Source organism: Notolepis coatsorum (genome assembly GCF_963971535.1).
Source record: "Notolepis coatsorum genome assembly, chromosome: 13".
In the NCBI taxonomy this organism is placed as follows: Eukaryota; Metazoa; Chordata; class Actinopteri; order Aulopiformes; family Paralepididae; genus Notolepis; species Notolepis coatsorum.
The window spans coordinates 368,623-391,419 of record NC_140177.1 but is presented as its reverse complement, the minus strand read 5'-3'; the positions used below and the strand labels follow the sequence as shown (position 1 = coordinate 391,419).

At 42.8% G+C, this 22,797-nt stretch overlaps 1 protein-coding gene across 1 annotated transcript in view; it reads right to left on the bottom strand.

Annotated features, from left to right (window-relative positions):
- tapbp.1 (TAP binding protein (tapasin), tandem duplicate 1) overlaps positions 1–17,860 on the bottom strand; it is a gene marked incomplete at its 5' end in the record, with an annotated part of 45,281 nt that extends 27,421 nt beyond the window's left edge. Inside the window, 1 exon segment of the mRNA XM_084327041.1 lies at positions 17,821–17,860. Coding sequence (XP_084183167.1) covers positions 17,821–17,860 — 40 coding nt within the window.
- Positions 17,861–22,797: the final 4,937 nt, after the last annotated feature.

Genomic DNA, 22,797 nt, shown 5'->3' with positions numbered 1-22,797 from the left:
ACGCGCTAGCCTCGGGCTGGCTAAGCGGGCTTCGTCTATAGTCTGCGCTGAGACATTCGAGACCCGTTAATGGTTACGTATTTTGGTTGCTGTTGCTGTTCAAAGGGACATTGGTTTGCACAATTCAAGAGTGACCGAATCCCTAACTAACTTCTGGTATGCTTTTATTTTTATATCCAGGTTGTTTTGAGCTTTGGGATCCAAAGTAGATGCCAAGGTCGGTTGAATATGCATATACAATATATGATAACAGGTTGGGTCGGGTATGGCTTGCACTTCATGGCTATATGGTTATATGGCTTGCACTCTAGCCATTACCCTCTTTTCCTTTCTTTTTTCTTTCCTATTGTCGCTGTTTTTATGTCATCTGTATGCGCGATTTAAATGTGATCCGATTTTACCTTGGACTAACTGCTGATTCGCCTTAATTTTGTTTTGAATTTTCCGTGAGCCACTTATGCTATAACGTTGCGACATTAATATGCAGACTACAAGGTAGATGGTTACAGGGTTGATGCTGAGTAATTATATAATAATTATTGTCGCTGTTTTAATGGCATTTGAATGAGCAATTTAACTGTGATTCGATCCTACCTTGGACTAACTGCTCCGACCGATATCTTTATTGAAACAATGTATGATAACAGGTGGTGTCAGGTGTTGCCTATTACCATCCCTGGATTAATTAATGAATGTGTTTAATTCTATTCTTACATAGGTTATGTCATTTCAGCCGTTGTGCCTGATCAGAGGGACAGCTAAAGGGGTGCACTTTGACCATAACCCTTTTTTTCCCTTCCTTTTTTTTGTCATGGTTTAATTGACACTGTTCACACAATTTTGCACATTTAACCTGTGACCCGATACTGCCTTAGACTATCGGCTGGGATGCTTTAATTTAATTTCGTTTTGAATTTTCCTATACCCTTTTGGGCCATAACAATGCGACGTTGAAGCGCAGATTCGGAAATAGATGGCCGCAGGTTGATGTGGAGTTATTATTTAATAATGGCTATTTTTACCATTATGGTTATCTCATGTTGGGGCCAGGGCTCAGGTGGGTTTCGACCGATATCTTTATTGAATTTTATTTTTATTATTATTTGTGTTTATTGGACTAGTGGGGGTTTACTCAGGGGTTTATCTAGAGGGGGGTTGGAGTGGGGAGCGTCTTATTGATCCATGTCTCTAGTGGGAAGTGATAAGAAGATGACCATCCTCAGGGGATGGGGCATAGGGTGGGGATTGGAGAGTGGGTATAGGGGGCCTTATAATAGGACGGGTGGGATAGGGTTTAGAGTAGAAGGAGGGGGGGTTGTAGCTGGGGTGGTATTTTTATGTGTTTTATGTACTGTTGTCTTATATGTGTGTAATCGTTCCTCCTCTGAACTCCTGGGATTGACCGTCCGGGCCCGCCGGGATCAGCACCACTGTACTCAGCCTGGCTGCATTGGTATGTTCTCTACGCATTTATACAAGCTCGACCATGGCTAAATTGAATATTTTAATTTGGAACGCAGGAGGGCTTAACGCCCCACACAAGCGTGCCAGTGTCCTTTGGCTATTGAAGAGGAGAAATATTGACCTTGCTCTCCTTAGTGAAACGCATTTATTGGTAGGTGACGTGTCAAGACTGGCAAATCGGCAATATCACGTTATCTCCTCATCCTCAGCCGATGATAAGACGAAAGGAGTAGTCATAGTTACAAGACGTAACCTTGATATCAAAATCTTGGATGTATGGTCGGACACGGAGGGAAGGATTACTATAGCAAAAGTTGAATTCTTGCATAGGAAGATGGCTATAATAGCATTGTATGCTCCTAACACATTTGATTCAGCGTTCTATAAAACAATCACGAAGAATATGTTGGAACTTAATGGATACGCTCTCATTGTGGGTGGCGATTTTAATGCGTGCTGGGATGCGGAGATGGATAGGTCCGGGCCCTCTGAAACGAGCGATCAAAAACGGGCCTCTAAGGCCCTTAGGATGTGGGCCAAAGACACAGGGCTCACAGACCTTTGGCGCTTATGCAACCCCACCCTCAAAGATTACTCTCACCTGTCAGCCAGACACAAAAGCTTCTCTCGAATTGACTATGCATTCGCGTCCCCTAATATGTTTGATAGTTTCGATGTCTCATTGGTTCCCTTGGCTCTCTCAGACCACAAGGGGATTTTCCTTACGGCAACCTTTGGCAGGCTCTCCGCAAGAGTTCCCAGATGGCGTTTTAATTCGACCTTGCTAAAGAACGATGACTTCTGCTCTGAGTTCAGGAGTAAACTAGCTGAATTTTTGCAGATCAACGTTGGCACAGTAGAAGACCCTAGGGTCCTGTGGAACGCATTGAAAGGATTCATCAGGGGTCATGTCACACTATTTGCCTCCAATTTGCGAAAATCCCGGTCAAAAAAGCTAGAAGGACTGGAATCATTATATGCGGACCTATACGCATCCTTGCAAACTGACTATAATGAACGACTAAACACACAACGTAAGATAGTCAAAAAAGAAATAAACTCCATACTTAAACAACAGTCTGAGTTCTTGATACATAGGACAAGACAAAATTACTATTTTCACGGCTCCAGACCTAGCCATCTATTGGCAATGAAAATACGCTCAAATGATCATTTCTCGGATATCCCCTCGATTAGGACGAGCCAGGGTGCAGTCACTACTGATTCGAAAAAGATCAATGACACTTTTAAAGAGTTTTACTCACAGTTATATAGCTCAGAGGGTAATCTGGATGACTCTAAATTTGAATCGTTCATTGGCGGGCTTGAGATACCCCACATTTCTGAGGAAGAGGCCAAGGAACTGGGGAGACCGATTACTCTCGTAGAATTGAGGGAGACGATTGTTGAAATGCAGAGGGGTAAGGCACCAGGCTGGGATGGTATTCCACCCGAAGTGTATTTAGCTTTCTGGGACCAACTGGGTCCATTGATGCTCGATATGATCAATTACGCTATCGAACAAGGGGAGTTCTCAAGAGATGTCAATATGGCGTTGATTTCTTTACTTCTCAAGAAGGACAAAGATCCCAATGATTGTGGTAGCTATAGACCCTTGAGTCTTCTCGGGGGCCGATTTAAAGGTGTTTGCCAAGGTGCTGGCCCGTCGCCTGCAGAGATTTATGTCTGTATTGGTACACTGCGATCAAACTGGTTTTATCCCGGGGCGTCTGGCTGCAGATAATCTTAGGAGGCTGTTGCATGTAATCGATAACAGTAAAGACAATACAACTCCATCCACAGTTCTGTCTTTGGATGCCATGAAGGCGTTTGACAGACTTGAGTGGTCATACCTGTGGAAGGTACTTGAGGTCATGGGTCTTGGAAAGAGTTTTATTCATATGATTAAAGTCCTGTATGCCTCGCCGTCTGCGATGATACTGACAGGCAAAAACTGTTCCACACTCTTTCCAGTCTCCAGATCTTCTAGACAGGGTTGCCCTCTGAGCCCGGGACTGTTCGCGCTTTCCCTCGAACCTTTGGCCCAATTTATTAGGCAATCGGAGGACATCGTCCCCATAATGGTCAACAATACTCCACACAAAATTGCTCTCTATGCGGATGACCTGCTGATTTTCATGGACGACCCCTCCCGGTCGGCCACAAAATTATTGAGGATAATCGACGACTTTGGTAAATTGTCAGGTTTTAAGATTAACTGGAACAAATCAGCCTGCCTACCTCTTAATGAACTGGCCAAGGCGGTACGACTACCAGCTGATATCCCCATAGTAGAACATTTTAAATACTTGGGCATAGAGATATTCCCCACGCTGAACCAAACTACTAAGTACAACTTCACGGGTACTTATGATAAAATACGCCAGGATCTAGACAGGTGGTCGTCCCTTCCTAACTCCTTACAAGCCCGGGCTTCCATAATCAAAATGAACATCCTGCCTAGGATAAATTTTATTAGCTCAATGCTCCCCCTGCCCCCTCCAATAGACCACTGGCGCAAGGTACAATCGATGGTATCTAAGTTTGTCTGGAATAACAAACGCCCGAGAATCAAAAGGGCTACTACTCAACGTAGAAAACAAGATGGGGGCCTCGCAATCCCTGATTTTAAACTTTATTTCTGGTCCTTTTCACTGAGACCTCTGATGTGCTGGCTAGACCCTGTAGAGGCTGTATCGTGGCGCTCCTTAGAAGCGGCGGCGGTATCTCCGCTAAGATTGCAGGATGTAGTGTACTGTGTAGTGGACCGATCATAACTCACGTGATCCAAACGTGGCGTAATGTACAGAGGTCGTGTGGGGTTAAATGCCCTTGGCACCTGGACTCTCCAATTTTTAATAACCAGCAATTACTTGTTGGACACAAGCCGGTTAATATTCCTCAATGGCAAAGGAGGGGAGTGCATACTCTGGAGGATATTTATGATAAGAACGGCCTCCGTGCGTTTCAGGACTTAAGAGAATTTTATGATCTTCCCGGCGAGTCCTTCTTTCTTTACCTTCAACTAAGGTCAGCACTGAGGGCGCATGGCGTACCGTGGGCTCAAGCCTTGCACCCACACCCCTTCCTCAGGCTCATAGTGGACAGGACGACATCCAGAGGGTTTGTCTCCGACTTTTATACGCTCTTAATTCAATCCACGTATAAAAATGTATCATTGGATACAATCTGGCGTGTGGATATCCCGGAGTTGGACCCCGAGTTTGACTGGGATGATGTTTGGGCAAATGTGGCATTATCTTCCCGCAACCCCAATCACCAGCAAATTAATTTTAATTATATTCATAGGACCTATCTTACACCTAGGAAGCTATATGCTATGGGACTGATAACCGACTCTCGGTGCACTTGGTGCTCTCAAAAGGCCACTGGCACTTATATGCATATGTATTGGGATTGCCCACCAGTGGCCCGCTTCTGGAGGTCAATAACGGACAAACTTTCAGATCTGTGTGGCTTAACTATCCCATTCACAGCTGTTACGCTACTCCTGAACGATATAACGACACTACCCGCGTCCGTACAACTGAAAAGGGTTGTCCTAGCGGGCGTCACAGCAGCGAAGAAGCTAATAGCAATGAGATGGAAGGAGCCTGAGAAGCTTACAATGATTAACTGGTCCCTAACTCTATTGGATGTGATTTATCTTGAGATATCCACAGCCCGGGTGATTGGGGTGGGGCAGGCTGGAATTGACCTGTGGTTCGCAGCAGCTGAGAAGGTAAAGACCGCAGTGTGCGGCTGAGCGGGGTTGGGGTGCGTGTTCGGGTGAGTCCGGCGGTCTCTTGGGAGGGGGAGGAGGAAATGATTTTGTCTGTCTTGTCTTTTGTCTTGTCATCTTGAGTTTAGCTGGGGATATTATGGGGGGGCAGCTATTTAACTATTTCTTCACTGTTTGGCCACTTTCACACGGTCTCTGTGAGTCTATGGAACGCCTGTTCCTTAATGACAAGCAAGCAGTGCAAGAATGCGGAAGCATTCGTCACCGCAAGTACCGTAATGGCGTGCGGTAATGCGCCTTTCATTTTCCTTCGCCCAGCGCCCAGGTGCGTGCACCGGCGGCGGCGTGCTCGCTCAGGTGCGTGCGTGCGCCGGCGTGCTCGCGAGGTGCCCGCGCATGCGCATGAGATCCCGCCTTGGTTCGACACGAGCGGATGCCAGAAACCGCCCCTTATTCAGTATCCAGAAATAGCTCAATTGGCAAGACTGCATGGCTGTGGATCCTACGGCTCGTTTGCTGGCGAGTTCGAATCCCATCAAATATTTTTTTTTTAACGTGATTTTTTTTTTAACGTGTATTCTTTCGCCGGTTAAGGTTAGGCATGGTTAAGGTTAAGGTTAAGGTTAGGCATTGTTTCAGAGTTGGTTAAGGTTAGAACGGTTAAGTTTAGGCGCTGTTAAGGAGCTGGTTAAGGTTAGAGTTTGTCAAAGAGAATGGCAATATTCTTTCTATGGTTAAGGTTAGGCATGGTTAAGGTTAAGGTTAAGGTTAGGCATTGTTTCGGAGTTGGTTAAGGTTAGAACGGTTAAGTTTAGGCGCTGTTAAGGAGCTGGTTAAGGTTAGAGTTTGTCAAAGAGAATGGCAATAGACAGCCTATTTCCGCGCGACAGCTCCCAAAGCGGGCCTGAAAAGAAAGGCGCTTTACCGTAGTGGCATGCGATGACGAATGCTTCCGCATTTTTGCACTGCTTGCTTGTCATTATGCTACACGCCTATGGAACACCTCTACAGGTTTTTGTTTTTTCATGAAGGTTCATTGCTCTGTTTTCGGGTCGTGTTCTCAAAAAATGGTCCTTGTGGTGGATTGGAGATGTACGTTTTATTAATATAGGGTCACACGGCCGGGAATCGGGGCTGAACACTGGGAAAGACCATTTATTAGATAGTACCCCTTGGAATTAAAATTTAGAAGGTTGAACTCTGTTTTCTTTTCTCTTGTCTGTATAATTGTTAGTCATTATTATTATTGTTTTTGTTATTTTCTTGTGAAGTTCTATGTATTGTGATTGTGGTTAATGTGTTGTATTGTTTCGTGTGAATAATAATAAAAAATTTGATCAAAAGAAAAAAAGGATTTCTATTCTATTTTATGTCTGAGATCTTAATTTTGGGAACTGAACATTCTAATGATGTCGGAATAGATACTGGCCGTGGAGGAGTGTCCCATTCTGAGGAGAGAAAAGCCATTACCCTGAGCACCTGGACGGGGCTTAAGTACAATTCAAGTATCCCCTTCCATTCCTCGTTTCAATGGCAGCTCAAATACAGACACTCACAGACGCCCCGTTTCAAATTTAGAATCGTATGAAAACGAGGACCATGTTCAGCAGAGATGAGTTTGAAACAGGAAGTAAAACGTTGCGGCCAGGTGTACCTTTGAATACAGGGCTGGTGACGTTGACAACAACACAGAGGGGGTATGCAAATGAAAGTAGCCTGGTGGTATGGAAAAACAAACACAAATTAGAGCAGAACATTTCCACCCAATGACAAAGAGACGTGGAGTTCGCTACAGGGACATACACCAGACAAAAGAATATACACACTGTATAACAGACAGGTCTTGGGTACGAAATGAGTGTATTATTAGGAATCTCTGACTCTTTGTTTCCACACACCTGCAACAGTTGTGCAGTGCAACTGTCACCCAGCCTTTTAACTGCAATGTGTCTGTGCTGCTTCATGATGCATGTATTACATACCTTGTCATTTTATTTGGTTGTTTGTTTGATGTGTTTTTTTAATTATTATTTCCATTACCTCTGATGTATGTACATAATGTACCATCTGTCTCTTTTCTATTTTATTAGATTTTTTTGTCCCCTTTCCCTGTTACCTTTCAAGAGGCCCTCTTGTCCTCTTGCCAGGCCATCATTGTAAATAAGAATTTGTTCTTAATTGTCCCGCCTGGTTAAATAAACCTGCACAGACTACAATGTATGACGTATATACTGCACCTTGTGTATACTGTTTACTTTTACTCATTTTATTGTATTGCCTATATTTATTGTAACGTATAATATAACCGGACATACTGACCCTCATCTGCACCTTTGTTTACACTGTTTATTTTTCTCATATTTTTATATTCAGAGTTAATTATATTTTTTGCAGTTCCTTTTTATCATATTTTTATATTCATATGCAGCGTAACTAGTACACATATAGGGATACAGTGTGTACAGATATGTAAAAAGGATTATATGCAGTTATAGATCGTATAGCTTTACGCTCTGCTCTATTGGAACTATCCCTTTATCCACTCTAATAATGAATAACTTTCTCCACATGCACACACACCTGACCATAGCTGTCAACATTGGGATTTGAAAAAACGGGAGAGCTCAGCTGCTCTCTGCTGAGCTGCCTCGTCGCTGCCATCTGCTGGTCAAAACCTGTATGTACCCAAGGGGTCCGTGTACGTTTTGATAGTTCGTTTTTCGTTTCAAACGGAAAAAACGAAAAAAAAAACTGAAATACGAGGTGTTTTCCTATTTCCGTTTGAAACCAAAATCGAAAAAACTGGGAAAAACTGAAATACGGAGCTGTTTTCGTATTTTGGTGTCAGAATCAAATGGAAAAAAATGAGTAAATAATGGGCCGATTTTGGTCCGTGTACGTTTTGATAGTTCGTTTTTTGTTTTTAGTTTTTAGTGAAGAATGGAGAACGGAACCACGTGACAAGTACGTTTTTCAATGTAAAAGCCATGCACGATCTAACGTTAACGAATGTATAACGTTATGAATAAATACATAAATACATGCATACAGATCTATACCAGGGTTACAGGGTAACGTTATGATACATAAATGTTTTGTTTTGTGCATTTCATTTAGACATGATATTTTATGTGAAGTAATAGCCTGTGTAGTCTGTCCCAAATAGTGTTGTCTAAACGCACGTTATACAGATCTCCTAGTTCAGTGGTCGGCAATAGGCGGCTCGCAGGCCGAAATAGGTCCGCCAGCAATAATATCTGCCCGTCAGATTATTTTGAGAATATGATTTGTGATGAAGATTATCTTTATTGTATCGGAATCGGGAGACTTAGGTAAAGTTAGAAAGATATTCACAGATTCGAATTTCCGCTGTCAATCATTCTTAAGCTAAATGTTTTTAAAACACAAAGGACACCTCTTTCCTATCGTAGTAAGGTAGACAATGAGCTACAACCTTATTTTCACCTAAACGAGGCGAGCCGGCCTCGGAGCTGTACAATTAATAATAATAATATTGATCTATATGTGCAGTCGGCCTTGAGGCAAGTGCGCAGCCAGGGACCGTCTAAAAAGTGCAACACCGAAAAGAGACACTACAAAAAGATTCAATAACTTCACCGTCATACAGTGTATAGTGTCACCAAAATCACTGCACACATCATCAGTGGTATCCTATTATATTATAGTGTTATACTACAACACTTAGATTTGAAAAAAATGCTTTTTCATAATTCTTGGGATTTTGTATAGGAAATCACTCTTATAGAGTGTAGTGTCACCAAACTCACTGCACACATCAATGTTATCCTACTGGTTATTCTCTTGACTAGCTTGTAGAGGGGGTGGGAGGGATTCTCCAGGATAGCAGCCAGCTTCCTTCTCATCCCCCTCTCTGCCAGTCTGACCAGCTCGACTCCCACCACAGAGCTCAGCTTGTTCAGTTTGTTGGTGTCCCTTGAGTTGATGTAGCCCCCCCCCCCAGCATAGAAGAGGACGCTGGCCACTACAGACTAGAATGACTGCAGCAGTGACACATTGAAGGACCCTGGCCCACAGCAAAAAGACCAGTGTTGAATTAACTCCCAGAGTTGATTTCAACTCTTTTTCAGGGTTTATATAGCTCCAATTAACACTTGTAAAATAGTTAAACATTTAACACTATGCCAGTTCCTTCTTTAACTCCAAAACAGAATTAAAGTAACACTAAGGGGATTAGACAAATAACACTGCTCAGAGTTAAATTTTTACTATTTGGGAGTGTTAATTGCACTCCCTAAAGTGTCAAGTTATCAACTCTGAATTTTTTTTAAATGAATTTTATATACGTATATATTAATTATAAGAATGAATTCCATAAACAAAATCATTTTCAAAAATAAAATGTATTGTTCTCCCTTGGTCAATACAGCTGAATTAAAACATCGTGAATGAAGGTATAATGTACAACAGGGTTAGAAAAATTGATTAATTGATTTTCGGGGGCTTTTCTTTTGATGAAAATTAACAAAGATTATAAAACATTGTCGACACTTTCTTTTACAGTCTTCGTCCCTATGTTTGATAACGTAATGTTGATGTCTCCATAGCGCTCTACGCTAACCTTTTTCCCAAGGAGCACATGTGCTCCTAAATAAAATTTAAATAAATAAAATCTAAATAAAAATTTAGGAGCACAAAGAAATTTAGGAGCACAGTGAAAATTGTTCAAGTAACACAGAGTTTATTAACAAACTATTTATTACATGCATATTATACTGTGCGTGTGCATACTAAGGGCTAAACATCTGTGCAAATAGCACATACCACCAAAATCACAAATTGGCCCATGCCTATAAAAGGATATCAGTTGTCAAGCTGCTTTTGTATGTTGTAGTCTTGTCACGATACCAACATTTTGACTTTGATACAGGAAAGGCAATGGAATATATTATTAGATGACAGAACATGGAAAATTCTTTATACAATTATTTAATTCATTATAATTGAAACGCTATTGAATAATAGTTAATTAATAGTTAATACAATTATTCTGTTACAGCTACAACCAGGGGCGGACTGGGACACAAATTCAGCTCGGGACGCGTGAATATTAAAGGCAACCAACTTGTGGTCGGCTTTTCTCTGATTGGCCGCGACCCCCCGCCCCCACGCGCAGGCAAGCGGCAGTCGTCCCACGTCCCAAATGAAATCCAAGGAGCAAGCGAGCGGCAGCGCGGGCAACCAACTTGTGTACCAACCAACTTGTGTTCGCTGTTCCAACCAACTTGTGTTCAGCTGCGGTAGCAGTGGAGCGCTATGAAATGCGCTGAACTAGAAAGCGTAACGTTATTATGTTTCGCGTTTTTAACAACCAACTACCAGATTCACTCGTGTATAAACAAAGCCCATACAGTTATGAAATGCGCTGAACTAGAAAGCGTAACGTTATTATGTTTCGCGTTTTTAACAACCAACTACCAGATTCACTCGTCACTGTACATCACCTCTGAAGTATAAACAAAGCCCATACAGTTATGAAATGCGCTGAACTAGAAAGCGTAACGTTATTATGTTTCGCGTTTTTAACAACCAACTACCAGATTCACTCGTCACTGTACATCACTTCAGCTCCAGCAGCAGCAGCGGCCGCGCTCCGTTGTAGGAAGCCCTTCAATGACAGCGCTCTCATATTTTGCGAATGCATAAACTGTACATCACTTCAGCTCCAGCAGCAGCACCGTTGTAGGAAGCCCTTCAATGACAGCGCTCTCATATTTTGCGAATGCATAAACTGTACATCACTTCAGCTCCAGCAGCAGCACCGTTGTAGAAGCCCTTCAACGACAGCGCTCTCATATTTTGCGAATGCATAAACTATATCTTAAATTATGGCTATGTGTCTAATATGGCTGTCGCTTATCAATGACTTCGCGACAGCCATATTAGACACATCGCCATAATTTAAGATATAGTTTATGCATTCGCAAATATGAGAGCTCTGTCATTGAAGTGGGTGGTGGCACTAACAGTAGCGATTTTTATTGTTTTGTCATGACCAAACATAATCCCAACATAGATAGGAGGTGTACTGTATGTCAAATGTCGGTCATGTGGTGGAAGAGTTTAGTACAGTCACACAACAGAACACCAGTGTTTCTAGTAGATATGTTTATTAATATAAATAAACACCTCTGTCTGAACTGGTTCGACCAGCGCGTTGGTTCGACCAGCGCTTCTGCCGCGTCTCTCAGCGGAAAAGGGCGTGTGCTAGGGCGGTCACGTGGCCGTGTGGCCAATCAGAGAAACGCTGAACGAAAAGCTGAACACAAGTTGGTTGCCTTTAATATTCACGCGCCCGGGACATTCAGACGCACCAGCCCATGCACCGGCCCACGCACCGGCCCCGAAACCGGCCCACACAACGGCCGTTATGAAACACTCGTCCAGTATTAAACAACCCAAGGCTGTGGCTAAGGAGTCAACATCAGGGAGACCAAATCTACACCCCGCCCCTAGATGTGCACTCGTGCACAGTGCACGCACACACACACACACACACACACACACACACACACACACACACACACACACACACACACACACACACACACACATATACCGTTACTTCCTGTCATTGGCATACATTTTCTTTTTTTTTATTAACATCTTAGTGCCTCATTAGCCTAGGGATTAAGGATACATGAAGTATTAACTACACCATAATAATATTGAGGTTTTGATCCATAGAAAGGTCTGTGCTACACAATTTCAGTTAGATTAGATTTATTGTCCTTTTGTTGTAATCACAGCGAGGGCCTTCCTCATTCCTCCTCATCCTCTCCTACACCCTCTCACGCTGCCAACGCTCCATTCAACACAGCTGTCACCCATCCCCTCATCAACACAGCTGTCACTCATCCACTCATCAGCCAGAAAGTACTTCAGCTGGCGGATCCTGTCTTCTTACTTCTTCCAAGTAAGAAGACTGAACCTAAGCCTTGCTGTACTCATTGATATTTCCTGATCTAACCCTTGTTCTCCGTGTGCCCAGGACCTCCTGTTCCAGTACCTTCCCGTGCTGGCTGATACTGCACAAAGGAGTGCTCCTGCTCTCACCCCGACACAGCCTGTGTCTACCTTCTCCCAGACTGCACAAGGAGTGCACCTGTACTACCCCCCAAGAACATTTTCCATACCTGTCTGTCGCACATTCCATCTGTCAAAACTGTCTGCTTGGGGAACTACATTAAACAACCCTAAACCGCTCCATTCTCTCTCCTCCTGTGTTTGCTATTGGGCTCCGCCAAATCCCCTCCTCACACCTTTAATTTTGCACTCATGACATTAGTTGCTTGCCGTTTAATCATCATTGCCCATTCTTTCTCTAGAACAATACAGATTGACAAATGTTTCATTATGCACTATACAACTAAGGTTAATAAGTTATAATTAAGATATCAATTGTATAAGATTTTACTAAAAGTTGACACTCACAGTAATTTCTTCCAGAACAAGCTTAAAATAGCAAAGGATATATGGTTGATCATTTGTCTATATCGTGTCTGTTTGTCTCGATCTCTCTCTCTCTCTCTCTCTCTCTCTCTCTCTCTCTCTCTCTCTCTCTCTCTCTCTCACACCTTTGTAAAACACTCATGAGACCAAAAAAAAAAAAATGCCTTTGAAAACAATATGTAAAGATATATAAGATGGTATATATATATTGTAACTGACCGCCAAGGGTAAAGATGCCTATCATCTTTATTGTCAGTAAGCTTTAATTTACATTGGTCTAGAGATGATCGACTTCTCTTTATTAGCTCAGAATACTGAGCTTTCTATTTAAGAAAAGAATATTTCAGAGCCGCTTGTGCATTTTCATTTCGTGTCCACATGGGGGCAGAGCTCGTCTTTCCTATAGTATAAAGGTCACAGCATCCTGTGTGTGACCAAGGCAGGAAGTAACTCAGAGACAACGATGGAGCAGACAGCGAATTATGTAGAATATAAGGACCTTACTTCAGTAAATAACACCCCTTGGTAAAGCGGAATAAGGTACGTCGAACACTAAAATGTATTATTGTTATTATTATTATTACTGTTGTTGAAGAGGTCTATATTTATGTGTGGTAAACATGTAAAGTGGTGCACTCACTGATTAGGTTCTAATCAAAGGCACCTGCTGCCGAACAAGTAACGTTACTATTTATCATTATTTTTCCTTAAATGCCTTTATTATGGAAGACGAGTTCACCCTCAATAATATCATTAAATTCAAATGTTTGTTTGAACACGTTAGGTGCAAACGGTGCAAACGGAGCAAACGATGCAACCGTCACAACATGTACAACTACGGTGCAACAACAACTACCAAAGAAAGGCGACAGTGATGCTATGCTGAAATGCAAAATAAAAATAAAAAATAAATAAAAGCACCTGTACGAAACATAACCGCATCTTTATTTCACCACCAAGCCGGGGGGCAGTTACATATATACATATTGTTCACACTATGGTGAGGCATAAGACATGGTGTTTACAGATTCAAGTGGGCTGGGCGATATAACGACAACGATAATTATCGCAATATATTTTAATAATCGATATCGGGAGAAAAAAAATCGATTTTTTTTGTGTTTGTGTTAAACCCAGAGACAGTGGACAGACTTGTCTTTCTTGCCTGCAACTTAAAGTAATGGCTTTGCTTGTCCAAATGACAATACTGACCAAATTGAGATTTCTTTTTCTCTTGTCCATTTATTTTGTTTGCTTTCTAATGTAAAATACAGTTTGAAACCGTCTGTACACAGTAGGCTATGTGTGCTAGCAGAGCTAGTCTCCAGTCACGAGTCACGGTGCACATGTGCTGTGGTTTGTCCACCAAAAAAGCGCCAAAAGATAGAAAAGAAACTAGCAGAGCCAGAACTGTTCAACTCCCCTGGTGCCACAGCCAGCAGAGAGAGAAGCCTGTTTACTTTCGCTTTCAAACCAGCTGCAGCCTGAGAACTGGAGTGTGAGGGGCTGTAACACTAAAGATGGCGGCAACGACAAAAAATTGCTGCAAAATAAACATACATCTGTTGTTTAATATATATATATATATATATATATATATATATATATATATATATTTTTTTTTCCTTCTTTTTAATACTTATAACAATATCGATAATTATGGATATCGCGTGATATGATATTGTTATCGATATCGTTATCGCGATATCATTTTTGACCATATCTCCCAGCCCTACAAGTGGTTATAGTGTAACAGAGTATTTTCTGTTTCCCAAATAATAGATTCTTATCAAACTGGTGAACTACACGCCTGTAGCCCCTAAAGCTGCTAAAATACACATTTTGTTCACTGTTTTGTTTCTAGAAGTAGAGCAGGTTGGAAACCCTAAGTATTACTCTCCCCAAAACCAAGACTTATCAATGAATACATTTTTTTTTACATGTATTAACTCTAGAATTGCCACAGTTATGTACAATAGCAACGATAAAGAAGTGCCAACCACATATTATTATAATAATTCATCTAGTTTTCTTTTAAGTGTTTTGGTTAATCAGAGTGTTTACCAATCGTATATTATCGTTTTTTTATTTTTGATTACATCACTAACAAAATAATAAAAGAAAAAATACTAATTTAATCAGATTAATCACTTTATTCAAATTGAGGATTTAGTTTGAGGATATATATAAAAAATGATTAAAAAAAATGAGAATAATTCTTTTTATTTAATTTTTTTTTTATTAAAAACGAAGGTTCGAACGTCCTTTCGAAAAACCCTGACGAAGTTTGAATCACTTTATTCAAATTGAGGATTTAGTTTGAGGAAAAAAAATAATAAAAAAAAAAAATTTATAATTATTATTTTTTTTTACATTTTTTTAATTATAAACGAAGGTTCGAACATTCGTTCGAAAAACCCTGACGAAGTTTGAATCACTTTATTCAAATTGAGGATTTAGTTTGATGATATATAATAATAAAAAAAATAAAAAATCTTAATTTTTTTTATTATTAAAAACGAAGGTTCGAATGTCCGTTCGAAGAACCCTGACGAAGTTTGTATCCCAAAAACAGGCTTCGGGGACAGCCTTACCAAACATTATTTATATTATTCAAATAGAACTCAAATATGTTCCGTTGTGATGTCACAGTATGATGTCATAATAGAAATTCTAGAACATTTGTGATGTCACAGTATGATGTCATAATAGAACATTCTAGAGCATTTGTGATGTCACAGTATGATGTCATAATAGATCATTCTAGAACATTTGTGATGTCACAGTATGATGTCATAATAGAACATTCTAGAACATTTGTGATGTCAAAGTATGATGTCATTGTAGGCGCCAAATCCTATGATGATAAATTGTAACTTTATTGCCCCTTAGAAATGTGGTTTATTATGGTATTCGTGTTTTTATTTGTTTATTAATATTTGTCAATGAATTCCAAGATGGAGACTTACCTGGTCAACTCCCCTTTTTTCCCACGCTCCCCCTAACCACTCCTATAACATGGCAGGTAATTTAGAGTTCACGCAGGCCCAGGTGGAGCGGTACCATATAGTTTTTGACCGCACTCAATTCGCATTTGATTGACAGTTTAAGTTCATGTACATAACCCGTTTTGTTTGTTTTATAGTGGTAGGCAGCTATTGGGGCTGTTGTGACTCGCTTCCCAATAAATCCCGTTTGTTTTGAAAGTACATTGGACCAGCGTCATCTTTTCTTTTGGATTGCAATTCGGAGCGTGTCGGACTAACAACGCATTACCTGGAGCCTCAAGGCAACTGCGGTTCGTATGATTGCCTTTATATTGTCAAAAACTTCCGCTGACAAAGCCGACGGACAACTTCTGAGCGCAACAAGGAAGGAGGTAAAGTAAAAAGTGGATGTTCGTTGTGGATCAAAGACGTTGCGTCTGAGTGGAGTGGATGTGATGAACATAAACGGCGCGGCCGTCTTTATTGTTTGAAGGGGTCTTGTGCTGGTGAAGAGGAAAATATAATACAGACTCTGTCTCTGTGGTTGACAGCGATACGGACTCTGTCCCTGTGTGGCTGACAGCGGGTCGGTGTGTGTGCGTTTGAGAGTGGATGACGTCACGCGCAGCATTTGCCAAGTGCGCTGTTTCCCACGCCCTAGCTGCTTCATTCATAAAACACTGTTCTGTTTTAAATGCATACAACGCCGCTGCTCATCTGAATTAGGAGGTTTTCGTTAGCTGCCCACATTATGGAGGAAATGGAGAGTGGTATTTTTGAGGATCCTTTACAAAAATTAAAAGGATCAAGAAGTGCAAAACTGGGTGCACTTACTAGAAAAAGGAATGAAATCACTGAACTTATGGGAAATCATGGAAATGTGGAATTGGTTCACACAAAAATGACAGATTTCTCCAAGTTGTGTTGCGAGTTACATGAACTCAATACAGCTGTAAAGGGTTTGCTAACCAAAATATCCATAGAGGAAACAGAAGAGGACCAAGCAGAATGGTACAAGCCTAAAGCAGCATCACTGCATGCATTTGCTGCCCATGTTCAAACGTGGACTGAAGCGGCACAACCGCATATTGAATATGACAAAGGTGAAGAAGAGATCCACCCAAAGGACAGCGTTTCAAACACCTCTTCAAGGAGGTCATCAAAAGGTAGTAGGCATTCTAATTACTCCTCTACATCCTCAATCCGACTCAAACTACAAGCTGAGAAGGCAGCTTTATTGATCAAAGCAGAAGCATTAATAAAGAAACAAGCACTGGACAAGGAGGAGGCTGTACTAAAGGAGAGGAGCGACAAGGAGGATGCTGAACTAAAGGAGAGGAGCCGTAAGGAGGATGCTGATCTAAAGGGGAGGAGCCGTAAGGAGGAGGCTGAACTAAAGGCCAAAAGGGAGCAGTTGGAACTGCAAACTGAAATACAAACCACCAGTGCTAAACTGAATGTTTTTACAGAATATGAGAACATTCATGAGATGGACAATAGACCAGGCGATGGAATGAATGAATATTTCGATGAAAGGGAAAGGTCTAAGGAAGCCTCACAAAAGGTTATTCAAGAGGCAATGACGCCCACCTCCACTGATGTCATCACAACATTACCCATCACAAATTCAGATGTGTATGATGTGGAATTCCAGCCTCTTACTCCATCTGCTCAGCTTGCACAGTTGAACAGACACAGCAGCCTGTTACCAGAAAGTGTTCAAACTGTATATCACCCTGTTTACCCAAGACCAAGCAACATAGGAGGGGAGCCTGTTGTAAGACGAAAGGAAACGTCACAACAGCCCCAAATTGGAATGTCTGCTTTAAGGGTCAGCCATGGTGGATCTGCGAAACAGCATGAAAATGGAGCCGTCAGACATGATGGTGCTGTCACTCTAGAAGGATACAGGGAAACACCCGACATGGGCAGGATCGTCGACGTCATGCAACATCAGAATAGTATAACTGAAGTACTGGTGAAACAGCAAAGACTATCATCCTTACCACCTCTCAGCGTACCCACGTTTAAAGGGGATCCATTAGAATACAGGTTCTTTATACGTGCATTCGAGCATGGTATTGAAGATAGAACTGAAAACTGCAAGGACAGACTGTATTTCCTGGAGCAGTTTACCCTGGGGCAACCCCGAGAAGTGGTACGGAGCTGCCAACATATGGACGCTTCAATAGGATACACGGAGGCCAAAAGGCTCCTAAAGAAGTATTATGGCAACGAGTACCAGATTGCAACAGCTCACATTGATAAAGCCCTGAACTGGCCAGCAGTCAAAGCTGAAGATGCTGAAGCCCTACAAGCATATTCAGTCTTTCTAACTGGATGCTGTAAAACGATGGACAGCATTGAGTACATGGAGGAGATGGATAATCCAACCACAATGAGAGCCATTCTCTCTAAATTGCCATACAAAATGAAAGAGAGGTGGAGAGGCTTGGCATGTGACCTACAAGAGAAAAGTGGACGGAGAGCTAGATTTAATGATCTAGTTAATTTCATTGATCACCAAGCTAGAATCATGTCACATCCTTTGTTTGGGAACCTAAAGGAAACACCCACCTCTTCAGGAAGAACATCAGGACCACTTCCATATCGACCAAGTACACCAAGGGAGAGGAAGAGTGGTTTTACTACCAGCGTCTCACCCGTTAAGAGAGTTACTGGAAGGCCCTCACCAGCCGCCCTCAAGCCATGTCTGTTCTGTCAGGGAGAGCACAGTTTGGACCTTTGCAGAGAACTGGACAAGAAGCCACAAAAGGAAAAGTTGGATTTCTTGAAAAGCAAAGGAGTGTGCTTTGGCTGTCTGTCATATGGACACATGAGCAAGGGATGCACACAGAAAGTGACTTGTCGAGTGTGTTCACTGAGGCACCCTACCATACTCCACATACATAAACAGGTCGACGGTGGTAAAGAAAATAAAAATAGGGAACAGACTGTTACCAGTGCATTTATAACTGGAGACGGCGAGACCCACACAGGGGCCGGGGAGCCTGACTGCATGCTATCTATAGTGCCGGTGAGGGTGAAAATGAAGAAAGGTAATCGCATGATACAGACTTATGCCTTTCTGGACTCAGGAAGCACCGGCACCTTCTGCACAGAAGCTTTGCTTAGAGACCTCAAGGTTTCAGGAAGAAGTACAGACATCCTTCTCAAAACCATGAATAAAGAGGAAGTCGTCAGTACCTCCGTGGTCTGTGGAATGGAGGTATGTGGCATGGACGACAACACACTAGTGGAACTCCCCGCTGTCTACACGCAGAAGAAAATACCTGTGACCAAAGACCATATTCCCACTCAGGAATACGTGGATCAGTGGCCATATTTGCAGCAGGTACGTCTCCGTCACATTGATGCTGACATTGGCCTGTTAATCGGAACCAATGTACCAAAGGCCATGGAACCATGGATGGTTATCAACAGCCAGAGAGATGGTCCATACGCCGTTAAAACAATGTTGGGTTGGACCGTCAATGGACCCCTAAAAAAGGGTTCTGTCTCCCCCTGTGGACAGTCGACTGTAATGGCACACAGAATTTCGGTTGTACAGCTAGATGAGATTCTGCAGCAACAAATCAAGTATGACTTCCCCGAGCGACAGAGGGAGGAGCAGCTTGAAATGTCTAGAGAGGACCACGTCTTCATAGAGCGTGTCTCCCAGTCAGCCAAACTGGTGGACGGCCACTACAGCATAGGCCTACCACTTAGGAAGGAGGATGCTGAATTTCCCAATAATCGCTGTGTGGCACAACAGCGGGCCCTCGGCCTGAAAAGGAAACTTAGCAAGTCCCCTCAGTTACATAGGGACTACGTCAAGTTCATGGCCGACATCCTGGATAAAGGCTATGCCATAAAAGTGGAAAAAGGCTCACAGGACAGCAGCAAAAGGACTTGGTATATCCCGCACCATGGAGTTTACCACCCCAAGAAAAAGAAACTAAGGGTGGTATTTGACTGTGGTGCTTCTTACCAAGGAACCTCACTGAATGACCAGCTTTTACAAGGCCCAGACTTGACAAACAGTCTCATTGGCGTTTTATCCAGATTCCGGCAGGAACCCGTAGCCTTTATAGCAGACATTGAAGCCATGTTCTACCAGGTTAAAGTCCCAGACAAGGATTCAGACCTGATGAGGTTTCTTTGGTGGCCAAACGGAGATCTGGATGGAGAGCTTGAAGAGTACAGGATGGTAGTGCACATCTTTGGAGCTACATCCTCCCCAAGCTGTGCCAGTTACGCTCTGAAGCAGTGTGCAAAGGACCATAGAGAAGACTTCACACCAGAAGTCATACACACAGTGCTGAGGAATTTTTACGTAGACGACTGTCTAAAGTCAGTGGCAACCGAGGATCAAGCTCTGACGCTTGCTCAAGACCTCACAGCCTTGTGTGCAAAAGGAGGCTTCAAACTAAACAAGTGGGTCAGCAACAGTCGCGTTGTTATAGCCTCAATTCCTGAAGAGGAGAGAGCTAAGGAAATAAAAGACCTTGATTTGGATCAGGACGTGTTGCCAGTCGAAAGGGCACTCGGTATCCAGTGGTGCATTGAATCAGACTCACTGCAGTTCAAGATAGCCATCCAAGACAGACCACTTACTAGAAGGGGTATCCTTTCCATGGTTAGTTCCGTCTACGACCCCCTGGGAGTTCTGGCACCAGTCATTCTTCCGGCAAAGCAGTTACTGCAAGAGCTAAGCAGGATGAAGCTTGGGTGGGACGAAAGCATTCCAGTGGTCCTTGCCCAGAAATGGCACCACTGGTTAATGGATCTACACCATCTATCAGACTACAAGGTCAAGAGATGCATCAAACCCCAGGGTTTTGGAAACGTGGTTTCAGCTCAGCTCCATCACTTTTCCGATGCATGTGAGACTGGTTATGGCACTGTTACCTACCTGTTGTTGGAAAACATTGAACATCAAATCCACTGTTCCTTCATCATGGGTAAGGCCCGGGTCGCACCACTGAAGTCAGTCACCATACCACGAATGGAACTAACGGCAGCTACAGTAGCCGCTCGTATGGACAAGATGATGCAAGCTGAACTGGAAGTCCCACTTGGGAGCTCCGTATTCTGGACAGATAGCACAGCAGTGTTGAAATACATTAAGAATGAAACTACCAGATTTCACACTTTCGTTGCGAATAGAGTCACAGCCATTCGAGCAGCTTCTGAGGTTTCCCAATGGAGACATATAAGTACTGCACTGAATCCTGCCGATTGTGCATCAAGAGGCATCTCAACAAGCATGTTCCTAAAAAATAGAACATGGATCTCAGGGCCAGGCTTCTTAATGCAGCCAGAGATTAACTGGCCAGACATGCCAGATCAAGCCCTTGCTGCAGATGATCCAGAGGTCAAGAGAGCTGCAGTTGTGAATACTACATCTGTAAAGCAGGACCTGGAAACTGTTAGCAGGCTCATCTCTCACTACTCCGAGTGGCACAGACTCAAAAAAGCGATTGCCTGGATGCTCAAGATCAAAGATGCACTAAAACAAAAGTGTGAGAAAAGAGCAATGGAAAAAACAGCCAAAGTGGATGAGAAAAATGAGAAAATAAGGAAAGATGAACTGAAAAATCAGAAGGGAAAATCGAACCAAGGATCACTCTCTGTAAAGGAACTCCAGCAATCAGAAGTGGAAATCATAAAGTTTTGCCAGCAAAGAGCCTTTCCAGAAGAGATTATGGCACTGAGAAAGGGTTCCACTGTGAAAAGTAGCAGCCATCTTCATAAACTGTGTCCAGTTCTTCAGGACGACGTGTTGAGAGTAGGGGGAAGATTAAGCAGGTCAGCCATGCCAGCACAAGCTAAACACCCTGCTATTCTGCCTAAGGACCATCACGTTACCCAACTCATCATCAGGCAGATACATGAGGATACTGGACACGGTGGAAGGAATTATCTTCTTTCTCGTCTCAGGCAACGGTACTGGGTCCCATGTGCTAATGCAGCCATACGGAAGTTAATAGCTAAGTGTGTCACCTGCAGAAGATTGAGTGGAAGTAAAGGTGAGCAGCACATGGCAGATCTGCCTACGGAGAGAGTCACCCCAGATGAACCACCCTTCACCAATGTTGGTGTCGATTACTTCGGACCGTTTGTGACCAAGTGTGGTAGAAAAACCGTTAAACGCTATGGAGTCATCTTTACATGTCTAAACATACGAGCGGTGCATCTGGAAGTGGCACATTCATTGGACACACACTCTTGTATAAATGCCATCCGAAGGTTCACTGCTAGGAGAGGTCAAGTCAAGTTCATGCGCTCCGATAATGGAACCAACCTAGTTAGAGCAGAGCGGGAACTTAGAGAGGCCATCCAGGGCCTTGACGAGGTCCACATTAAAGACACTCTGCTTAAAAAGGGCATCACATGGGTTTTTAACCCCCCTTCCGGTTCCCACCATGGTGGTGTTTGGGAGAGACAAATCCGGACAGTCAGAAGGGTCCTCAGCGCTATTCTACAGCAACAGACACTTGACGAAGAGAGTCTGCAGACCTTGTTATGTGAGGTAGAATCAATCATCAACGACAGGCCCATCACCACAGCCTCTAATGACCCTAACGACCTAGAACCTCTCACACCCAACCACCTACTTCTGATGAACACCAAACCTTCTATACCACCTGGAGTGTTCACACCAGAGGACTGCTACCCTAGACGCAGATGGCGGCAGGTACAATATATGGCCGACCTTTTTTGGAAGAGATGGACAAAGGAGTACCTGCCCGAGTTACAGGAACGCCAAAAATGGATACGGAAAAGAAGGAACTTTGATACCGGAGATATTGTTCTCATCATTGATGATACTGCCCCCCGCAACTCCTGGATCCTGGGGCGGGTCATACAGACCATGCCCGACTCCAGAGGACTGGTTAGACAGGTTCAAGTGAGAACCCAGACTACCACTCTTCGCAGACCTATTACAAAGTTGTGTCTGCTGCTCGAGGCTCCTACATAGAACACACACATACACACACACACACACACCCCCCCCGTTCACTAATACACTCTTACTGATAACTTGGAAGATGGAAGATTTTTTTGCTTGGATTTTGATTTTTGAATGGACTATACATTTTGGCTCCT